The following is a 22883-nucleotide window of genomic DNA, read 5'->3' as shown; positions in this document are numbered from 1 at the left end:
GGGTCGGGGGTCCGCTCTGTGGTCCTGTGCTCCTCTTCCCTGGCATATTTGGGTGTGCCAGGTGAGTTTAAAGCTATGTTTTGTCGCCTCAGCCTACAGAGCTTTCAGTATGTACTTATGCCTGCCACCATGCTCAAGCCACGCCCCAGGTGCAATACTTTTATGGGTCGGTTTTGCTACTTCATTCATGTTGACATTTTTTTTTTTTTCTTACCCAAATGATATGTTTCCTCTATTATCATCTCCATTAATTTTACATATCGGCTCATCTCCTTATCATTTTGGTCCTCATAATATCGGATTCTTTCAGTGGTTTTATTCTGTTTTCAGAAAATATCCTGTCCAGGATGGATATGGACAGGGACAAGATGGCGGCGAGGATATTACACCTTACCCTAGAGATCCTTTTCCGGCTTACTGGAGAGGTGAGAGATTCTAATGACGTCACATTACATCATTCTTATCTATGGGAATAACAGATGGACAGAACTGGAGAGGTGAGGACTCTGGAAATATCTGGAGTGAGATTTATTACTGTGTCTCTCCATAACCAGGATTACACAGTAGTGAAGAAGACCTCTAGTGAGCGCTGTCAGGCCCCTGTGTCTGAGGGATGGGGAAGACCCCTGAGCTCAATCACGGGGCCTCCACCTCACCCCCCGATACATGAGGACATCAATGACCAGAAGATCCTAGAACTCACCTACAAGATGATTGAGCTGCTGACTGGAGAGGTGACACTGCTGGGAATGCTGGGACATTATACAGTAACGCTATGAAGGGGTCAGGGGATGACGATATCATTGTATGTGTCAGGTTCCTATAAGGTGTCAGGACGTCACCGTCTATTTCTCCATGGAGGAGTGGGAGCATTTAGAAGGACACAAAGATCTGTACAAGAACGTCATGATGGAGGTTCCCCAGTCCCTCACATCACCAGGTAATAGATGTGGCAGGGGCCACAGAGAACAACACCAACACACCCCACACTCCCGGTCAGGCACACCTAAGTCAGACAAAACCCTTGTTGCCTTCCTCCAGGGGCTGATTATCACACCAGGGGGTGGGCCAGGCGGTTGGTCCCACCCACCAAGGAGTTCACAGTCCTGGAGGCGGGAAAAGAGGAGAGATGAGTTTGAGAGTTGAAAGTGGAAGGAAGGAAAGTGGTAGTAGAGCAGACTGAAGTGGGTCCGGGTGTGTGGCCCGGACGGATCAGCAAGGTTGGCAGGCGGTGGTGACCGTCTGCAGGAGAGGCCTATCGGAGCTAACCGTAAGGACCGTGGACGGGCGGTGGCCCGGCGGTACCGGACCGGTACGCAAAGAGAAGCCAGCACCATCCGGCAGGGGCTTACGGACCCCGGCAAGGCTAGGAGTCGCCGTGAATTTGCCAAATCCGTTAGCGAAGGGAACCTCCTGGGTTTCCCAGCAGCCAAGTCCTGACAGAAGGCAACAGTCCAACCGAGACAGGGAAACACAGTCACCGCCAAGGCTAAAGTTCCCAGGGCCAGAGCCTGCGGGCAAAAGGGGCTCCTTCAGCAACCTTCAAGCTGGGGAGCGGGTTACCGGTGGGAACCCATTGGGACCGTTACACTACATAGGTGCAGGGAAAGACAGTCACCATCAACCGGCCGGGAGAAACAACACCGCAGCCGTCTGTGGGACCCGTCCATCCAGCCGTGTGTTTTACCGAGAACTGTGTCCTCATCATTGGCTGAGTACCACCGTGCCGTGCAGCACAGCGCTGCCCCCGCGACCCTGCACCTCACCAGGCCCCGTAACCCGCCTGCCATCCATCCCTACTCCATCACCGGGCCCCGGGACAACCAACCCCCTACCCACGGAGGGGAGAACTAACATCAAAGCTGCTCCCTGTCACCGCTCCCGGGATCCCCGTCCAGAGCAGCGGTGGTGTCACAACTTCACCACAACCGTCGGTGGCATCACGGACAATATCAAATCCCCACAAACAATCCCCCCTTTCACTCACGGGTGAGGAACGCCGCTCGAGTCCCCGGGATCCGACCCACCGCTCGAGCCACCACCGAGCAGCAGCAGCAGCCGGACCCGAGCAGTGGGAGAGCGCAGCGTCCCCTCCTCCGCCCGCGACATAGACAGCACTAAATACACACGGTCTATAATTATCTGCATGTAAGGAATGAATTCAGTCCCTGTATGTGTCTCCTCCAGTTCTATCCAGCAAGAGGACAACACAAGAGAGATGTCCCCGTCCTCTTCTCCCACAGAACTGTAAACAAGAAGATCCCAATGTTCCTCAGGATGTGTTTCCTCCAGCTCTATCCTGTAAGAAATATCGACTCATTTTCTTTCTGCACTAATTTTGTGTTTACATCTTTAGGCTTTCTATTCTGTTTTTGTTTTCAAATGTATTGTCTTTCCTTCTGTTTGTTTCTAGTGCCTTCTCTATGTTGTTATGATGGCAACTCAAAGACCTGCAGAGGGTTCATAAATACCGTTTCCCTGAAAATTAAACATAGTCCAAATATAACACTTAGCACAATTTTATGTGATTGTTGAAGAATGCTTGAAATTTAAGTCCTACTCCATAAATAAGCCCTAGTTACAGTCAGGGCCAGCTTTAGGAGGAGTCAAACTGCGCAAATTCTCAAGAACCCACTCTCTTAAAGACCCCGTCAGTTTTATTCTGAGGTTGATTGTTTAAGGACCTTTGATGGCTTCAAAGTCATGTGACATGATGTAACCAAAGGTCACTTAATTGCAGGAGTCTAAAAGAACTGAACAGAGGACAGGCTGGCATGCAGGACTGGCATTAGGGGAAAAGGAGAGCAAACTGGGCAATTGTGTACCGCCCTGAGAGGGGCCTGGCCGCTTCCTCCGCTTGCTCGGGCCGAGCCGCTTGAGGTCCGGGCTCGGGTTCTCGGTGGCACGAGTGCCTCCGGACCTTGGGCCACGTCGCTCTTGTTAAGGGGAGGCGGTGGGGGGAGGGGTGGTTGTGTAATGGGTCGTGACGCCACCCACGGGTCGTGGTGATGGGGGATGCACCACCGCTGCGGCTGAAGTGATGGCGGGCTTGTCCGGGATCGGTGTTGCGGCCGCAGCTGAGATGTTTGCCCCTCCGTAGGTAGGGGCGGTGTGTCCCGGGGCCCCGGTGGGGGGATACGGACTGTAAGGGATGATGTTGTCGTCGGGGTGCAGGGCGCCGTGCCGCGGTGTAGCGTCGTGCCCGGATGGCACTGGTGTACTCACGATTGATTCACACTCAGAGTCACTGGTAAACCAAAGTTCAGTAGTGGTCGGTCCCCGCAGCCAGTTGCTGATGTCCCCTGTGGGGTTGATGGTGGCCCCTTTTCCTGTGCACCTCTGGATGTTTGTGTTTCGGCCCCCCTGCCTAAGCAGTGGTAGCCTGCTCCCCGGCGTTGAGCTGCCGGAGGAGCCCTCGGTTGCCCGCAGGCGCTGGCCTGCCGGGTGTTTGGCACTCACCCGGTCTCGGTGGGCTTTTGCCTTCTTTCGGGACATTGGGTGTGGATGAACCCGTGAGGTCCGGCCAACAATCAGTCAATTTGCCTATAATCAGTGGCTTCTAAGCTAGGACGGGGTCTGAGTACCCTCCTGTTGGTGCTCCGGTACACGGTTGACTCCCCGGTTTGGGACCGGCGGGCTCCAACCCAGGCCCGGTCCGTACGGTTCCGCCGGTTGCTGTACCGGTACTCCTGCAGACGGCCACTACCGTCTGCCTGCCTGACGTTCTCTAAGGGGCTCAGGCTCCTACCCGGGTCCCTGACAGCTACTCCTCTACCACTCACTGTCAACTCCAAAACTCAACTTGTTCTGTTTGAACTTCCTGCCTCAGGACAGTAGTCTCCTCGGTAGGCGTGTCTTTCCACCTGACTCCGCCCACCTGGTGTGCTCTACTCGCCCTGAGGGAGGCATCAGGTCTCCCTTTCGGGTGACATGTGTGTGACCTCACAGGGGATGGGGGGGGGTGTATGTGGTAGATGTTATTACCAGTGACCCCTGGGGTCCAGGGCGTCACAATTGCACAGGTCCCTTTCTCCCAGGGGCCCCAGTGTTTATATACCAATTATAGGACTGCTTAAGGACCATTTTGACATCACGTCATGTGACCAAACGTGTCAATTGGAGAAGTCTAAAGCTGAAAAGGAGACAGGCTGGTGTGTCTGTGTCTGTTCACGACAATTTTAACCAGCTTTGCCAAAATGGGCAGAGCTTGGCGAACAAGGGTGTGATGCCACCGCTTCTCTAATTCATAACAAACTGCAATGTTCCCTATGCCAGAAATCTCACTCCAGTCCCTGACGTCATTTTTCAGTGTACATCACCGGTTTTGATGAATTTGAACCCTAATGTTTATCTGTACAGGCTGCAAGACCCTGCTACCTGCTTTGGTTACAAAGCCTAAGGATAGGCCATCAGCGTTACAGTCCCAGACAACCCAGTTGAATTTTCAGCATCTGTCTTTATTTTATTTTCGGCTTTAAAAAAACCTCTTTGAAATTGTCTATGTTGTAGATCAATGTTTCAAGCAGATGTTTGCAGGTTTTGCAAACCGTCATGGCAGCGTCAGGATCTGTTGAGATGATAGACTCTGGTACTTTGCATGTTAATTTCTCTGCTGTCTCTGAGCAGCGCAGGGAGACGCAAGCATCAAACTACAGGCTAGTAAGAGTTATTCTCTGCTGGGCTGCTTGTTAATGTCTGTGATCACATACTGTAGAGGAGAATGTATTGTTTGCTCCCGTTCTGTATATGCTGGCTGGACTATTTCATTAATGCCAGATATAGTTTACCTATACTGATCTGGTGAGGTGTTGTGATCCATGTTTATGGGTGTTTTTTGTGCATTATTACTGTTAGCTGTTGTGGTGTTAACCCTTGTTGTCATTTTTGTTGCTGCCGTCCTGCTCTTTCTTTTCTCCTTAGCCTCTTACTGTTTATTTTTGTGAGTTTGCAATGTGTCCCGTCTGTCTTTATCTGTATTTCCATCATAATCCTGCCCCTTCCTTCCCTAGGGGATCACAGATTAGATCTAGTCAGGAGACTAGTAATGCACGAGACTCCGGCATCTCCATCTTCAGGGGTAATCCAGAGGTTAGGAATAGCTTAGGGTCCCCTAGTGTGAGGGACAGTATAGGAGCCCCCTTTCCCTCATTATCCTGCAGTCACATTGTGACAATCAATCAGATTATTTACTGTAGCACATTCCAGAGAACTGGTGCTAGGAATGGGAGAGACGAATTAGAAAAGATGTAACCCTTAAGGCTGCTTTACACACGATATCGCTAGCGATCTTGTTAGCGATGTGACACGCCCAGATCATTGCTACGATTTGCCGAGATCGCTCATAGGTCATTTTGTAGCGGTCACATGTACTCATCTCACAAACGACACTACATCGTTCAGCGAGATATTGTTTGACCAAGGCGGTCATGTGGATGTTGTTCGTCGTTGACAGGGTGTTAAACGTAGCAATATATCTGCTGCATTCCAAACGACGAACAATATTTTGAAACTGAAAGTCATGTCAACGATCAACGATTTTCGCTATTTTTAAGATCGTTCTGAGTCGCACGTAGGTGTCACACGCAACGACGTCGTCAACAACGACAGAAGTGCGTCGTGAAAACCATGACCCTGACGACATATCGTCAGTTAAATCGTAGCGTGTAAAGGGGCCTTTAGATCTCGATATTGGACAACAGATTCAGAATAATTTTTTCCCTAATTTAATTTCTGATGTTATGGTTTAAAAAAAATAAATGTACTTTCAAGATAATATCATTAAAAATTAATAACTTTGTGTTTATTTTTAGCAGATGACTGTATTGGGAGTTCAGATGGAAATCTAATATCTTCAGACTTTATAACAGATGATGAAAGTATCCAACATGATACATATGAAGAGCATGCTGTTGTCCCAGATATAAATCCAGTCCTTCCAAGTTACAGAAGGGATGTGGAATATGAAACGGATGAAACGGTTCCTACAAGGAAGAAGCCATTTTCATGTTTAAAATGTAGGAAATGTTTTGCCAGGAAATCATATCTTGTTGACCATCAAAAATATCACACTGGGAAGAAGCCATTTTCATGTCAAGAATGTGGGAAATGTTTTATTCAGAAATCCTATCTTTTTAAACACCAAAGATCTCACACAGGGGAGAAGCCATTTTTAAGCCCAGAATGTGAAAAATGTTTTATTCCAAGAATAAACCTTGCTAACGATCAAAAAATTAACTCTAGGAAGAACCCATTTTCATGTTCAGAATGTGGGAAATGTTTTATTCAGAAATCATGCCTTGTCAGACATCAGAAAATTCACACAGGGGAGAAGCCATTTTCATGTTCAGAATGTGGAAAATGTTTTTTTCAGAAATCATGCCTTGTTCGACATCAGAAACTTCACACAGGGGAGAAACCATTTTCATGTTCAGAGTGTGGGAAATGTTTTATTCGGAAATCAAAACTTGTTGAGCATCAAAGATCTCACACAGGAGAGAAGCCATTTTCATGTTCAGAATGTGGAAAATGTTTTATCCAGAAATCAGCTTTTGTTACGCATCAAAGATCTCACACAGGGGAGAAGCCATTTTCATGTTCGGAATGTGAAAAATGTTTTAGTCAGATGTCACATCTTGTTAGGCATCATAAAATTCACACAGGGGACAAGCCATTTTCATGTTCAGAGTGTGGGAAATGTTTTAGTCAGAATTCAGAATTTGTTAGACATCAGAAAATTCACACAGGGGAGAACGTATTTTCATGTTTAGAATGTGGGAAATGTTTTATTGCGAAATCAGCTTTTGTTATGCATCAAAGATCTCACACAGGGGAGAAGCCATTTTCATGTTCAGAATGTGGGAAATGTTTTATTTCAAAATCAGAGCTTGTTATGCATCAAAGATCTCATACAGGGGAGAAGCCATTTTTATGTTCAGACTGTGGGCAATGTTTTACTAGTAAATCAAATCTTGTTGTGCATCAAAGGTCTCACAAAAGGGAGAAGCCATTTTCATGTTCAGAATGTGGGAATTGTTTTATTAAGAAATATGATCTTGTTGTGCATCAAAGGTCTCACACAGGGGAGAAGCCATTTTCATGTTCAGAATGTGGGAAATGTTATATTCAGAAAGCACATCTTGTTAGGCATCAAAGATCTCACACAGGGGAGAAGCCATTTTCATGTTCAGAATGTGGAAAATGTTTTTTTTCAGAAATCATGCCTTGTTCGACATCAGAAACTTCACACAGGGGAGAAACCATTTTCATGTTCAGAGTGTGGGAAATGTTTTATTCGGAAATCAAAACTTGTTGAGCATCAAAGATCTCACACAGGAGAGAAGCCATTTTCATGTTCAGAATGTGGAAAATGTTTTATCCAGAAATCAGCTTTTGTTATGCATCAAAGATCTCACACAGGGGAGAAGCCATTTTCATGTTCGGAATGTGAAAAATGTTTTAGTCAGATGTCACATCTTGTTAGACATCATAAAATTCACACAGGGGACAAGCCATTTTCATGTTCAGAGTGTGGGAAATGTTTTAGTCAGAATTCAGAATTTGTTAGACATCAGAAAATTCACACAGGGGAGAACGTATTTTCATGTTTAGAATGTGGGAAATGTTTTATTGCGAAATCAGCTTTTGTTATGCATCAAAGATCTCATACAGGGGAGAAGCCATTTTTATGTTCAGACTGTGGGCAATGTTTTACTAGTAAATCAAATCTTGTTGTGCATCAAAGGTCTCACAAAGGGGAGAAGCCATTTTCATGTTCAGAATGTGGGAATTGTTTTATTAAGAAATATGTTCTTGTTGTGCATCAAAGGTCTCACACAGGGGAGAAGCCATTTTCATGTTCAGAATGTGGGAAATGTTATATTCAGAAAGCACATCTTGTTAGGCATCAAAGATCTCACACAGGGGAGAAGCCATTTTCATGTTCAGAATGTGGGCAATGTTTTACTAGGAAATCAGGTCTTGTTAAACATGTGAAGAAGCCGCACAGGGAAGGAACCTTTTACATGTTGTGATTAATTTAAATGTTTAACTGGTAAATCAAGTCTTGCCGACCATCAGAAAACCAACAGAGTGGAGCAGCCATTCATGCTTTCAGAATTTGCCAATTTTTTTAAGACTAATCAGATCCTGTTGTCCAATGAGTCACACAGGAGAAGCCATCATGATGTACTATAATTCAAAGGGTTTTATAAAAAGATTGGCTACAATTGCTCAAGTAAGAATTTGTGAGAAAAAGAACCATTTTATTTATTTTTAAATTTATTGTATTTTTTGGACCATAAGACACACCTAGGTTTTGAAGGAGGAATATAGGGAAAAAGATTGACACAAAACATGTGGTCATGATACACTGTTATGGGGAAGGGGGGATCTGCTGCTGACACTGTTACTGGGATAAAATCCCCCAATTCTGTACTGATGTCACCCATCCTGGGCCCCTTCCAGGTACTGTTGATGTGTCTCCCATCCATTTGTATACTTTATATCCATCCTGGTATATATGTTGCCCATCTTTATCCCATCCTGGTATATATGGTTCTTGTACTATTATATATGTCCCCATTCTTGTAAATATAGCCCTCATCTTGGGCCCATTTTGGTATATATTTCCCCATCACGCTGCACAGCACACATAAGAAAAGAAAATATACTCCCCATCCCTCTGCTCTTCCGGTGCACGGTGTTCTCTTCTGATGCTGGCAAGTGACTTCACCATGTAAGCGGAGAAGCACATGACATTACTGCCATGTGCCCCCAGTTACACGCAGAAGTAAGTGTTAGAGAATAGTCAGCCATAATGTGCTGAACAGCCATGTTGTATCTAACAGCCATTTTGGGAAGACTTGAGCAAACTAACTTTGCAGCTAATGAGATGCAGTGGCTAGAGTTCTCCCCCCAGAGAGGAGATAGAGATGACAACAGTGTAATTAGCAAGTATAAGAAAAGGTCCAAAAAAGGTTAAATTGAATAGAAGAATACAATTGCGTCATTTGATAGATGGTGATGTGTCGTCATGAATAGCAGGTGTATTGAATTGATAAAGAAATTAAGTTATCAATAGAGTTGTCAGTGTGTGAAGAGTTATGTGAAGTAGAGGCACCTTCAGGGATCAGAAATGTCAGCAATGACGACATGGCTGAACTAGTGAAAAGTATCATGGAGGCCCATAGGAATCCAATACGTTTATACCGCAATGCTCGTAAATAATGTCATGATGTATCATTATATTCTTTGTTCTCCAACGTATACGCCTTTCTCTGCAGTATGAGCTTTCCTTTGTGAAACATGTATAAGAGCCCCACACGCCTTTCGGGGGACACTTCTTCATCTGTTGCTAATTCTGCTGTTCTGCCAGACACCTGCGTGTGTCATCCTGCCGCATAACCTGTCTTATCTGCTCTGTTGCTATCTCGGAATAATCTTCAGTCTTTGCTTGGAACAGATTGTCTAAAATGGCTTCTTAGCTCTCAAGGTCTATGGACATTTTCTTTCAGTAAGCTGCCAGAATATTCACTGCTCCCCACAGCCAGGATTATGGGTTTGGAGAGCAGTGAATATTCAATGTCTAATAGTAGACACACGTGATCGCCCAGTCATAGCAGTAATCGGGAGGCTTAGTAATCATGTGTACCCGATATTAAAGAGAATGAATATTCGCTGCTCCCCATGCTAATAATACCGCCTACTTCTTGGTTGGGGCTGGCTTCATTGCCAAGAGGTGGGCAGGATTATGGCGTGGGGAGCAGTGAATATTCATTTTCTTTTTTAGTTAGCACACTGTTAGCCTTTTTGAGAGCCTTTAGGAACATTTGTGAAAGGTTTTGATACTGGATTATATTTAGATAATTCACTAATCTCAGGTTGCCTACTGCTTTATTTACTATAAAGTGCAGCCCCAGATTGGAGATAGGAACTCTGAAGTATATCACATTGTATATAATTGCATTTCAAATCTTGTTGTTTTGTTAATAAATGCTTGTAAATATATATTCTTCATGCCTGTCTTTCTCTATTGTCTAGATGTGATGAGTTTGCCTCAGAACCTCTGGAGTTGGCGCAGACCTGTAGGCATTTCACACAAATATAGTGAGGGGAGAATTGAATCACACTGCAGCCTAGATATGTGAAAGTTGTTAAGACGCTCTGGTCCCAAATTATCAAAGCTTTTATGCCAAAAAAACTCACAAAAATTTGGAAAGTTGTGCCAAGATTTGGCATTTTCACTCTAAAATTGGCAGAGCTTGGGTGGGACGGGGGCGTGAAAGCACAGCTCCTTTAACCCCTTCACGACCTTGGACGGATCTATCCGTCATGGAGCGTGTGAGGTTAAGCCCCGCACCCTGCTTGCGGCTATCGGCGCACATATCAGCTGTTTTTAAGAGCTGACATGTGTGCCTGCATGTTCCGAGTGGAATCGCATTCCACCCGGAACATTTAACCCCTTACATCTCACTGCCAAAAATATGTGAATAACTAGGTCCATATCAGCATAATAATCCCATGAAGAATTACCAAAACCAGATTCTATACCTACAAAAAGACCTTCATATTCAATAGTATAAATATTCAAAGACTCTAATGATTCAAATGCAATATATATTTTATTTATTATTTATACAAAAATGGGTCTAGAATTTCAATGAGGACAGAAAAAGACACAGACCGTGCACATAAAAAACTAAAAACCGCAGGGGGGTGTGTGTACAAGATGTATGGTCTGAGCATCACATGATTATACAGATATATACATGAGCAACATGATTACATATAAAAAAAAGTCTGGCAGTGAGATGTATATGCGCGCGGCCATGATTTTTACTTAACGCCGCCCCCACCGGAAGTCACGTGCGCGAGCACGTGACTTTCGGTGGTTGCCATGGTAGCACAGGGTCAGGTGATGACGCCTGTAGCTATCATGACTCATTTCCTTTCAATGCCGGAATACAGCCGGCATTGAAAGTAAAGCACCGTATCTGCAGTTCTCAGCTGTGTAGCTGAGATCTGCAGATAGATCAGAGCGATCGGATTGCTGATCGCTATAGCCCCCTAGGGGGACTAGTAAAATAAAAAATATAGTAAAAAAAAAAGTTTAAAAAAAATAAAAAAAAAAAACCTAAAAGTTCAAATCACCCCCCTTTCCCTCATTGAAAATTAAAGGGTTAAAAAATAAAAAATATACACATATTTGGTATTGCCGCGTTCAGAAATGCCCGATCTATCAAAATAAAAATCAATTAATCTGATCAGTAAACGGTGTAGCGGCAAAAAAATTCCAAAATTCCAAACACCAAAATTACATTTTTTGGTCGCCGCAAGTTTTGCGCAAAATTCAATAACAAGCGATCAAAACGTAGCATCTGCACAAAAATGGAAAATGGTACCATTAGAAACGTCAGCTCAAGACGCAAAAAATAAGCCGTCACTGACCATAGATCCCAAAAAATGAGAACGTTACGGGTTTTGGAAAATGGCGCAAAACGTGCGCCAATTTTTTTTACAAGCTTGTCAATTTTTTTAACCCCTTAAATACAAGTAAACCTATACATGTTTGGTGTCTACAAACTCGCACTGACCTGAGGCATCCCACTGACACATCAGTTTTACCATATAGTGAACACGGTGAATAAAATATCCCAAAAACTATTGTACGATCACACTTTTTTTGCAATTTTTCCGCACTTGGAATTTTTTTGCCGTTTTCCAGTACACTATATGGTAAAACTTATGGTTTCATTTAAAAGTACAACTCGTCCCGCAAAAAACAAGCCCTCATATGGCAAGATTGACAGAAAAATAAAAAAGTTACGGCTCTCGGAAGAAGGGGAGCAAAAAACAAAAACCCAAAAACGGAAAGTGTCCAGGGGCTGAAGGGGTTAATTCATGACGAGCTGTGGTGTTCCCTATGCCAGAAATCTCACTCCAGTCCCTGATGGGAGTAATATTTCTAGCATGGCACAAGGAGGCACATTCCACTTGTCAAACGCTCCAGATTCATGAGGAGGCATTTACCTCTTCATGAATCAGGAGTGGCCCCCGCAGAAATGAGGCTTTTTATGTTATAAAACTCATTCCTTTAAAAAGGATAATTGTTGTAATAAAAAAATCTAAAGGATTTTATCTGTCTGATATCCAAGAGATTATTTTTTTTGTGGGGCTACCCACAAATAGAGATGAGTGGACCCGTTGAAGTTCGGGTTCAGCTTTTTCAGTCGGACGTTCGATAAAGTTCAGTTCGGGAACCGGACTTGTCCTGAACCCTGCTGGAAGTCACTGATTGGGCAGTTCGGGTCTCCGCCCACATGCAACCGGCCATTAACAGAGTATTTATTACCGAGGGAGGGAGGGCGGGTTTTTTCCTTGTACACAATACATCCTATAACGATGTTTTTACCTCCCCGTGAAAACCATTCAAACTCTGCAAGCGGCTCACACTGGGCCGAGCACTGAGTGTATCCGAGCACTGCAATGCTAGATCGAGTGGTTAGGATACATAAAGCACCCGAACTCCGAACTCTTAACACTGATTTTTTTTGTATAAAGTCTGTATTCAGTACAAAAACCGAACTTTACTATTTAGGTTCCCTCATCTCTGTCCACAAACCTTTATTACAGTTTAGATTATGGGTGTAGAAGAGACCAGAACTGAAAGTGGTCTATCTCTTTGTGAAAAGCAAGTAACATTTATGATGCTGGGGTTTTGTGAATTTAATGGGATTCGGTCAATAAGTGTTTACCTCTTAATTGAAAATCAGAATAATATAAAGACAGTGTCATATTAGGTACGGGGAAAGGGAAACTCTGTGTGTAACAAAGTGAGAGATGGTGACCTCTGTCCAAGCCGACCGCTGGGCCCTGGGTTCCCTCACTGCCTTAGATAGGTTCCACATCTATGCGCTGAGCCGGATACCTGACCCAAGACTGACCATGATCTGGGCCCTAGGTAGGGATCGGATGGGATGAGCTCTTCGTCAACCCCACTAGGCACTAAAGGACACACAGAGATAACAAACAAGGGCAAACAATATACAAGTTATCTCTAGACGACTCAGTAAGAAGTTTGGTAAAGAGCAACAATGATCCTACTGGTGTGTGCAAGCCGCCTGCTTGCATCCAGAGCTTGTGAAAGAACTGAATATCACCTGCCCAAGTCTAGGGAAAATGATAGTATTTAAACCCAATGGGAAATAAAGAATATTAGTAGCTGAAGGGAAGAGGAGCTCCCCTGGGTCCTAAAGAAAAAAGGATGAAAAACCAGCAGAGGAGATACCAGTACACTGAATACTAACAGCAGAAATAATAGAATGTGAGGGAGTATTTTGCACAGCCAAATGCTGTGACCTTCTATTGTCGGACATCGCAGGATTTTCTGTTACCCGTGACAGCCAGTGACTTTGGTTCCAATGATGTAATTTACTGCTTGCTGTAGTTTTGATAAAATTACTGTATTATCACTAGGGGATTATCACTACAGAGCTAGTAAAAATGCTGCCATGTACCCTCCATCTCCATTAGCTGTGTATAACCCCGCCCTCACCTCATTGGCAGCTTTCTGTCTATGCTCATTATACACAGCTGTCAATCAGTGATGTGGGTGGGTTTATACACAGTGGAGCATTTCGAGAACTGCTAGATCTTAAGCAGATAAAACGGTTTATCAAAACTTCAGAAAGCAGCCAAGTAAGTGACACATCGCTGGAATCAGGGTCTTTTGCTTATACAGGTCGATTGGACACATGTTAGAGTTGGCTTTATTCCTCCTAATCTATAAACCACATCCCGAAACTATACGCTATTAAATTTTATATATTTAATCTGAAAAGTAGGCAGTGTTTATAAACATACAGTATATAAAAGATGTTTCAAAGGGAAACAAAACAATAAAGCATATAAAATTACATAAAATAAAAGGGAATAATGAGGGAAAATAAATGAACCTGGATCACAAACATAGATTCAGATTTATAGAGGGAAGGACGCCAATGGAACGTGGAACAATCCTATACAGCAATGTTGAATGAGAATTATAATTGGCATTAGCATTTTATTAACACAATTTACCCCCACATACTTCCCCTCTGGTGACACATAACACAGCTGGACTTCAGATAACTACAGAATGTGTCTAAAGGCCCTGTCACACACACAGATAAATCTGTGGCAGATCTGTGGCAGATCTGTGGCAGATCTGTGGCAGATCTGTGGCAGATCTGTGGCAGATCTGTGGCAGATCTGTTGCTGCAGTGAAATTGTGGACAATCAGTGCCAGGTTTGTGGCTGTGTACAAATGGAACAATATGTCCATGATTTCACTGCAACCACAGATCTTCCAAAGATTTATCTGTGTGTGTGACAGGGCCTTTAGGGGTACTTTGCACACTACGACATCGCAGGTGCGATGTCGGTGGGGTCATGTCGAAAGTGACGCACTTCATGCGTCGCTCTCGACATTGTAGTGTGTAAAGCCTAGATTATACGATTAACGAGCGCAAAAGCGTCCTAATCGTATCATCGTTGTAGCGTCGGCGAAAACCATAATTACCTTGCTGCGACAGTCCGATGTTGTTCCTCGTTCCTACGGCAGCACACATCGCTATGTGTGAAGTCGCAGGAGCGAGGAACATCACCTTACCTGCTTCACCGCGGCTCCTGTCGGCTATGCGGAAGGAAGGTGGTGGGCGGGATGTTTACGTCCCGCTCATCTCCGCCCCTCCGCTTCTATTGGCCGCCTGCCGTGTGACGTCGCTATGATGCCGCACGGCCCGCCCCCTTAATAAGGAGGCAGGTCGCCGGCCAGAGCAACGTCGCAGGGCAAGGTGAGTGCATGTGAAGCTGGCGTAGTGATAATGTTCGCTACGCCAGCTATCACCACATATCGCTGCTGTGACAGGGGCGGGGACTATCGCACTCGGCATCGCAGCATCGGCTTGCGATGTTGCAGTGTGCAAAGTACCCCTTAGTCTTAGAAAATTATGAGATTCCCAACTTTTACAATGTTCTTGCCCCTGGATATCCCAGACAGAAGATATTACTGTCATCTTTCCTCTCATGATTTTATCTGTTCATAGATAGGAAACATTGCATAGATATTTTCATCTCTCTGGCCAATATCCATTTGGTGAGACCCTGGCCATCACCCAATGATGCAGAACAATGCTTTGCATTCTCCGTTTTATCACAAATTCGAAAATATCACTTTTCTAATATATCAATGCAGTTCATAAAACCTCAATTCATATTTTCTATAACGGGAAACAAAGGATTTGAATTTATCTGCTATTTTTCTGTTTAACTGGTGCTCTTATCTCTACCGGTCATAAATCTGTCCTTTTCTGCATTCTTGTGCATTCAAGTTGAGATTGGCCTCACATCTGCTAGAGCATTCTTTTTAGTTACTTGTTTCCAAAGGAGGAGGTCAGCTACATAGGGGTCTTGTTGCGTCTTTATGGATTTTATAATTTCTATACGACACAGGACTACATATTAATGCATCTTTTTCCAAAATTGAGCTTTTCACCCCTTGAAAGCCAGGGTCATTTTTGGGACACTTTCCTGGACTTGGTGCTTAAAAGGTTTAATAAAATCAGAAATATTACTGTAATGATTCTCATATGACTTTGCTTGTGGAGATCCATTGTATGTGTTTGGTTTCCTGTTGTCTGCATTCTTCAGGGTTAGCTCCAATAGGAGGAGCCTATTCTGTCATGCCTCGTTCCGGAGGTCACGCTGCCTTATCTTGGAACTGTTTTCCTTGGTACGCCACGAGTGAATAGTTCCTGCTCTGCAGTGTGTGTTTCTGGTTCTTGTGAGTCTATTCTGATGCTGCTAGCTACCTAGTACTCGTTTCCCTGACCTCCGTCCTTCCTGTCTTGTCTTACCTCTCTGTCCCCCTAACCCGTTCTCTGCTTTGTTATCCTGTCTCCACTCCCTCTATACTTACTTGTACTCTCGCTTTAAGACCCAGGCTTGCTATCTGACTACAGCTCTGCTCCCCTCCGGCCCCTGACGATACCTCCTGTCTTTCCGACCCTCGGCTCTCACTTGACTCCAGCTCCACTTATCCTTCTGTACCTACGTGACTTCCTGGTACTGAATTACGGCTTGATCGACCATTCTATTGCAGCCTTCTGCGGATGCTAGTGACCTCTAGTGGGCTTCAAATATAAAAAATAAATTAATCCTGCACCACCAGGGTTTAGCTTCACAGTTTAGTGGCTGAAGGAAAGCTGCTCCAGTCCTTGAAAAATAACGAGCCACGAGGAGCACACTCAGATGAGAAATAAAATGTCTCAAAGGATTATTCACAGAAGAAGAAAAAGTGTCTCCACTCCAAGGTCCATAAAAATGGATTTATTAATACAAAAAGATGTATACAAAATAAAACAGTGGTGGAACTGGGTGCAAGCTCCTCCTGGGAGTAGGTAGCATCTTGGCCTCTATACCTATCTTGGCTTTGAGCAGTTTGTGGCTTTCTGGATCTCGCTATGTTCGGGGTCCACCTTGATTTAGGATAAATGGCAGCCTGGATTTTTCCTTTCCACAGAGAGTTTACTTCTCCTTACCAGACACCATTGCTAGAGGATAGAAGTGACTGGAAGTAGCCCCACCGCCTCCAGCATTCATACACCTCTCCCACCAATACTTAGTCTTCACCTCCTGGGTCCTCAGACACAGACATCTTTCTCTATTTTTCCTGTCAGAAAAGGACCCGGAAATGTCCTCACTGCTGCGTCACTTCCTTTTACTATATAAGGCAAAGGTAGTTTTGAGAACGGCCAGCAGCGGTCAGTGTAGATGCTACAACTCTCAGAGCAAGGCTTCAGAAGGCACAGATAATGCGCAACATTATAGAGCAGGGGCGGGGAACCTCCGGCCCACGGGCCCCATGCGGCCCGCCATGACCTTTTAAGCGGCCCCCGGGCAGATTACCGGGGGCTGCAGTGCTGGGGCCGCCGGCACTTTAAATGACCACATGCACTGTTTGGGCGAAACAATGGGCTCTCCTGCTGTCCAGTGTTAGCGTGATCAGCGGTGTGTGCCCGTCCCTCTGCTCTTCGGAGCGATGTGCCCGCACCTCTGTCCTTTCGTGCTGTGTGCCCGCCACTCTGCCCTCCAGAGCGATCTGCCCGCCCCTCTTTCCTCTCGTGGGGTGTGCCCGCCCCTCTGCCCTCCGGAGCGATCTGCCCCCTCTGCCCCCTTCGGAGCGATGTGCCCGCCCCTATGTCCTCTCGTGTGGTGTGACTGCACCTTTGAACTCCGGAGCAATCTGCCCGCCCCTCTGTCTCGTGTGGTGTGCCCGCCCCTCTGTCCTCCGGAGCGGTGTGTCCGCTCCTCTGCCCTCCCTCCGGTGCTATGTGTGTGCGCGCCTGCACTCTGCTCCCCGTCCAGTACTTTGTGTACCATCCCCCCAGAGTTGAGTGCAATGAGCAGTGCTGTGTCCCTCACCCCATGCTGTGTATCAGCTCAGGTTTGTGGCTCCCCAGTAATGTCAGGGCTCTGCAGGTGCTGTGTGCAGAGCGCCCTGACATTACTGGTGGGCAGTGCTGTGTGCCCTCCCAATGCTGTGTATCACCCCCAGTGTTGTGTTCCCCCAGTGATGTCTGTACCCCCCTCACTGATGTCTTTGCCCCCAGCCCTTCTTGTGATGTTTGTGCCCCCAGCCCCTCTTGCGTTGTGTATGCCCCCCAGCATCTCCTATTATGTGTATGGCCCCCAGCCCCTCTTGTGTTGTTTGCCTTCAGCGTGTCCTGTGACTTATACATCACATTGGAGACACTGGGGACATACACAACACAGGAGGGGCTGTGGGCATTTACATCACAGTAGGGGCTGTGGGCATTTACATCACAGGAGGGGCTGGGAACATATATATGTCCCCAGCTCCTCATGTGATGTATGTGCCTCCAGTGTCTCCTGTGATGTGTACAGTTAGGTCCAGAAATATTTGGACAGTGACACAATTTTCGCGAGTTGGGCTCTGCATGCCACCACATTGGATTTGAAATGAAACCTCTACAACAGAATTCAAGTGCAGATTGTAACATTTAATTTTGAAGGTTTGAACAAAAATATCTGATAGAAATTGTAGGAATTGTACACATTTCTTTACAAACACTCCACATTTTAGGAGGTCAAAAGTAATTGGACAAATAAACCAAACCCAAACAAAATATTTTTATTTTCAATATTTTGTTGCGAATCCTTTGGAGGCAATCACTGCCTTAAGTCTGGAACCCATGGACATCACCAAACGCTGGGTTTCCTCCTTCTTAATGCTTTGCCAGGCCTTTACAGCCGCAGCCTTCAGGTCTTGCTTGTTTGTGGGTCTTTCCATCTTGTCTGGATTTGAGCAAGTGAAATGCATGCTCAATTGGGTTAAGATCTGGTGATTGACTTGGCCATTGCAGAATGTTCCACTTTTTTGCACTCATGAACTCCTGGGTAGCTTTGGCTGTATGCTTGGGGTCATTGTCCATCTGTACTATGAAGTGGCTTTGAGCAGTTTGTGGCTTTCTGGATCTCGCTATGTTCGGGGTCCACCTTGATTTAGGATAAATGGCAGCCTGGATTTTTCCTTTCCACAGAGAGTTTACTTCTCCTTACCAGACACCATTGCTAGAGGATAGAAGTGACTGGAAGTAGCCCCACCGCCTCCAGCATTCATACACCTCTCCCACCAATACTTAGTCTTCACCTCCTGGGTCCTCAGACACAGACATCTTTCTCTATTTTTCCTGTCCGAAAAGGACCCGGAAATGTCCTCACTGCTGCGTCACTTCCTTTTACTATATAAGGCAAAGGTAGTTTTGAGAACGGCCAGCAGCGGTCAGTGTAGATGCTACAACTCTCAGAGCAAGGCTTCAGAAGGCACAGATAATGCGCAACATTATAGAGCAGGGGCGGGGAACCTCCGGCCCACGGGCCCCATGCGGCCCGCCATGACCTTTTAAGCGGCCCCCGGGCAGATTACCGGGGGCTGCAGTGCTGGGGCCGCCGGCACTTTAAATGACCACATGCACTGTTTGGGCGAACCAATGGGCTCTCCTGCTGTCCAGTGTTAGCGTGATCAGCGGTGTGTGCACGTCCCTCTGCTCTTCGGAGCGATGTGCCCGCACCTCTGTCCTTTCGTGCTGTGTGCCCGCCACTCTGCCCTCCAGAGCGATCTGCCCGCCCCTCTTTCCTCTCGTGGGGTGTGCCCGCCCCTCTGCCCTCCAGAGCGATCTGCCCGCCCCTCTTTTCTCTCGTGCGGTGTGCTCGCCCCTCTGTCCTCTCTTGCGGTGTGCCCGCCCCTCTGCCCTCCGGAGCGATCTGCCCCCTCTGCCGCCCTTCGAAGCGATGTGCCCGCCCCTCTGTCTCGTGTGGTGTGCCTGCCCCTCTGTCCTCCGGAGCGGTGTGTCCGCTCCTCTGCCCTCCCTCCGGTGCTATGTGTGTGCGCGCCTGCACTCTGCTCCCCGTCCAGTACTTTGTGTACCATCCCCCCAGAGTTGAGTGCAATGAGCAGTGCTGTGTCCCTCACCCCATGCTGTGTGTCTGCTCAGGTTTGTGGCTCCCCAGTAATGTCAGGGCTCTGCAGGTGCTGTGTGCAGAGCGCCCTAACATTACTGGTGGGCAGTGCTGTGTGCCCTCCCAATGCTGTGTATTACCCCCAGTGTTGTGTTCCCCCAGTGATGTCTGTACCCCCCTCACTGATGTCTTTGCCCCCAGCCCTTCTTGTGATGTTTGTGCCCCCAGCCCCTCTTGCGTTGTGTATGCCCCCCAGCATCTCCTGTTATGTGTATGGCCCCCAGCCCCTCTTGTGTTGTTTGCCTTCAGCGTCTCCTGTGACTTATACATCACATTGGAGACACTGGGGACATACACAACACAGGAGGGGCTGTGGGCATTTACATCACAGTAGGGGCTGTGGGCATTTACATCACAGGAGGGGCTGGGAACATATATATGTCCCCAGCTCCTCATGTGATGTATGTGCCTCCAGTGTCTCCTGTGATGTGTACAGTTAGGTCCAGAAATATTTGGACAGTGACACAATTTTCGCGAGTTGGGCTCTGCATGCCACCACATTGGATTTGAAATGAAACCTCTACAACAGAATTCAAGTGCAGATTGTAACATTTAATTTGAAGGTTTGAACAAAAATATCTGATAGAAATTGTAGGAATTGTACACATTTCTTTACAAACACTCCACATTTTAAGAGGTCAACATTAATTGGACAAATAAACCAAACCCAAACAAAATATTTTTATTTTCAATATTTTGTTGCGAATCCTTTGGAGGCAATCACTGCCTTAAGTCTGGAACCCATGGACATCACCAAACGCTGGGTTTCCTCCTTCTTAATGCTTTGCCAGGCCTTTACAGCCGCAGCCTTCAGGTCTTGCTTGTTTGTGGGTCTTTCCATCTTGTCTGGATTTGAGCAAGTGAAATGCATGCTCAATTGGGTTAAGATCTGGTGATTGACTTGGCCATTGCAGAATGTTCCACTTTTTTGCACTCATGAACTCCTGGGTAGCTTTGGCTGTATGCTTGGGGTCATTGTCCATCTGTACTATGAAGCGCCGTCCGATCAACTTTGCGGCATTTGGCTGAATCTGGGCTGAAAGTATATCCCTGTACACTTCAGAATTCATCCGGCTACTCTTGTCTGCTGTTATGTCATCAATAAACACAAGTGACCCAGTGCCATTGAAAGCCATGCATGCCCATGCCATCACGTTGCCTCCACCATGTTTTACAGAGGATGTGGTGTGCCTTGGATCATGTGCCGTTCCCTTTCTTCTCCAAACTTTTTTCTTCCCATCATTCTGGTACAGGTTGATCTTTGTCTCATCTGTCCATAGAATACTTTTCCAGAACTGAGCTGACTTCATGAGGTGTTTTTCAGCAAATTTAACTCTGGCCTGTCTATTTTTGGAATTGATGAACGGTTTGCATCTAGATGTGAACCCTTTGTATTTACTTTCATGGAGTCTTCTCTCTTTACTGTTGACTTAGAGACAGATACACCTACTTCACTGAGAGTGTTCTGGACTTCAGTTGATGTTGTGAACGGGTTCTTCTTCACCAAAGAAAGTATGCGGCGATCATCCACCACTGTTGTCATCCGTGGACGCCCAGGCCTTTTTGAGTTCCCAAGCTCACCAGTCAATTCCTTTTTTCTCAGAATGTACCCGACTGTTGATTTTGCTACTCCAAGCATGTCTGCTATCTCTCTGATGGATTTTTTCTTTTTTTTCTGCCTCAGGATGTTCTGCTTCACCTCAATTGAGAGTTCCTTAGACCGCATGTTGTCTGGTCACAGCAACAGCTTCCAAATGCAAAACCACACACCTGTAATCAACCCCAGACCTTTTAACTACTTCATTGATTACAGGTTAACGAGGGAGACGCCTTCAGAGTTAATTGCAGCCCTTAGAGTCCCTTGTCCAATTTCTTTTGGTCCCTTGAAAAAGAGGAGGCTATGCATTACAGAGCTATGATTCCTAAACCCTTTCTCCGATTTGGATGTGAAAACTCTCATATTGCAGCTGGGAGTGTGCACTTTCAGCCCATATTATATATATAATTGTATTTCTGAACATGTTTTTGTAAACAGCTAAAATAACAAAACTTGTGTCACTGTCCAAATATTTCTGGCCCTGACTGTATATACAGCAATCCCAGCGTTTCCTTTGTGTTGTGTATACGTCAGTCCCAGCGTTTTCAATGTGATGTATATGCCCCCAGCCCCTCCAGTGATGTATGTGCCTTCAGTGACTCCTGTAATGTATATAGAACAGTCCCAGTGTCTCCTATGTGTTATAGGTGCCTCTAGCGTCTTTTGTGATGTATATGATTTACCAAATATTATTATGACAAAGAGTTGACTGCGCTTTAGACCGAGACAAACCTAGAAAAGTAATTGTGAGAAGCAACATGATTAGTATTGTGACGCCCTGGGCAAGCCAGGGGTCACAGGTCATAACACCACCACACCCTACACCCCAGATAGGTACACCAAAGCTACACAAAAATCCTTGTTGCCTTCCTCCAGGGGCTGATGTCCACACCAGGGGGTGGGCCAGGCGGTTGGCTCTGCCCACCGAGGAGTTCACAGCCCTGGAGGCGGGAAACCAGGCAGTTCAAGCTAAGGGAGTGAAGTAGAAGGAAGTGGTAGAGGAGGACAGTGAGAGTGGTGACAGAAAAAGTAACAGTTAAGAAAGCCTGAAGTTGGTCCGGGTGTGTGCCCCGGACTGAGATAGCAAGGTCAGCAGACGGCGGTGACTGTCTGCAGGAGAGGCTGCTTGGAGGTTGCCGGAAGGACCGTGGACGGGTGGTGGCCCGGCGGTACCGGAGCGGTATACGAAGAGCACTCAGCACCATTGGCAGGGGCCTTTCGGATCCCGGCAAGGCTAGGAGTCGCCGTGAATTTGCCAAATCCGTCAGTGAAGGGGACCTCTGGGTCTCCCAACAACCAAGTCCCGATTGAAGGCAACAGTCCAACCGTTAGAGAGAGACACCGCCACCGCCAGGGCACCAGTTTCTCAGGGCCAGCGCCTGCGGGCAAAGTAGGGCTCCTCCGGCCCATAACCAAGTCGGGGAGCGGGTTACCGGTGGGAACCCATCGCTACCATCATCATCTTAGGTGCAGGAAAAGGGACCGTCACCGTCAACTACTGGGGAAAAGCAACTGCAGCCGTCCGTGGGAACCGTCTTTCCAGCTGTGTGTTTTACCGAGAACTGTGTCCCCGTCTCAGGCTGAGTGAGTACCACAGTGCCGTGAGGCACAGCGCTGCCCCCGCGTCCCTGCACCCCACCAAGCCCTGCACCGGCCCCGCCATCCCTCATCCACCCACCTCATCACTGGGCCCCGGGACAACTACCCC

The 22883-nt window shown here is 46.4% G+C and overlaps 1 protein-coding gene across 1 annotated transcript in view; it reads left to right on the top strand.

Moving 5' to 3' along the window:
• LOC142282752 (uncharacterized) overlaps positions 1 to 10005 on the top strand; it is a 29908-nt gene extending 19903 nt beyond the window's left edge. The window contains 3 exon segments of the mRNA XM_075333028.1: positions 2188 to 2301; positions 5811 to 7198; positions 7200 to 10005. Of these exon segments, the coding sequence (XP_075189143.1) occupies positions 2188 to 2301; positions 5811 to 7198; positions 7200 to 8030 (2333 nt within the window). The 3' untranslated portion in view covers positions 8031 to 10005.
• Positions 10006 to 22883: the final 12878 nt, after the last annotated feature.

This window comes from Anomaloglossus baeobatrachus, unplaced genomic scaffold (genome assembly GCF_048569485.1).
Source record: "Anomaloglossus baeobatrachus isolate aAnoBae1 unplaced genomic scaffold, aAnoBae1.hap1 Scaffold_52, whole genome shotgun sequence".
NCBI lineage: Eukaryota > Metazoa > Chordata > Amphibia > Anura > Aromobatidae > Anomaloglossus > Anomaloglossus baeobatrachus.
Note: the sequence above shows the minus strand (reverse complement) of the source record. Positions and strands in the feature narration are given on the sequence as shown.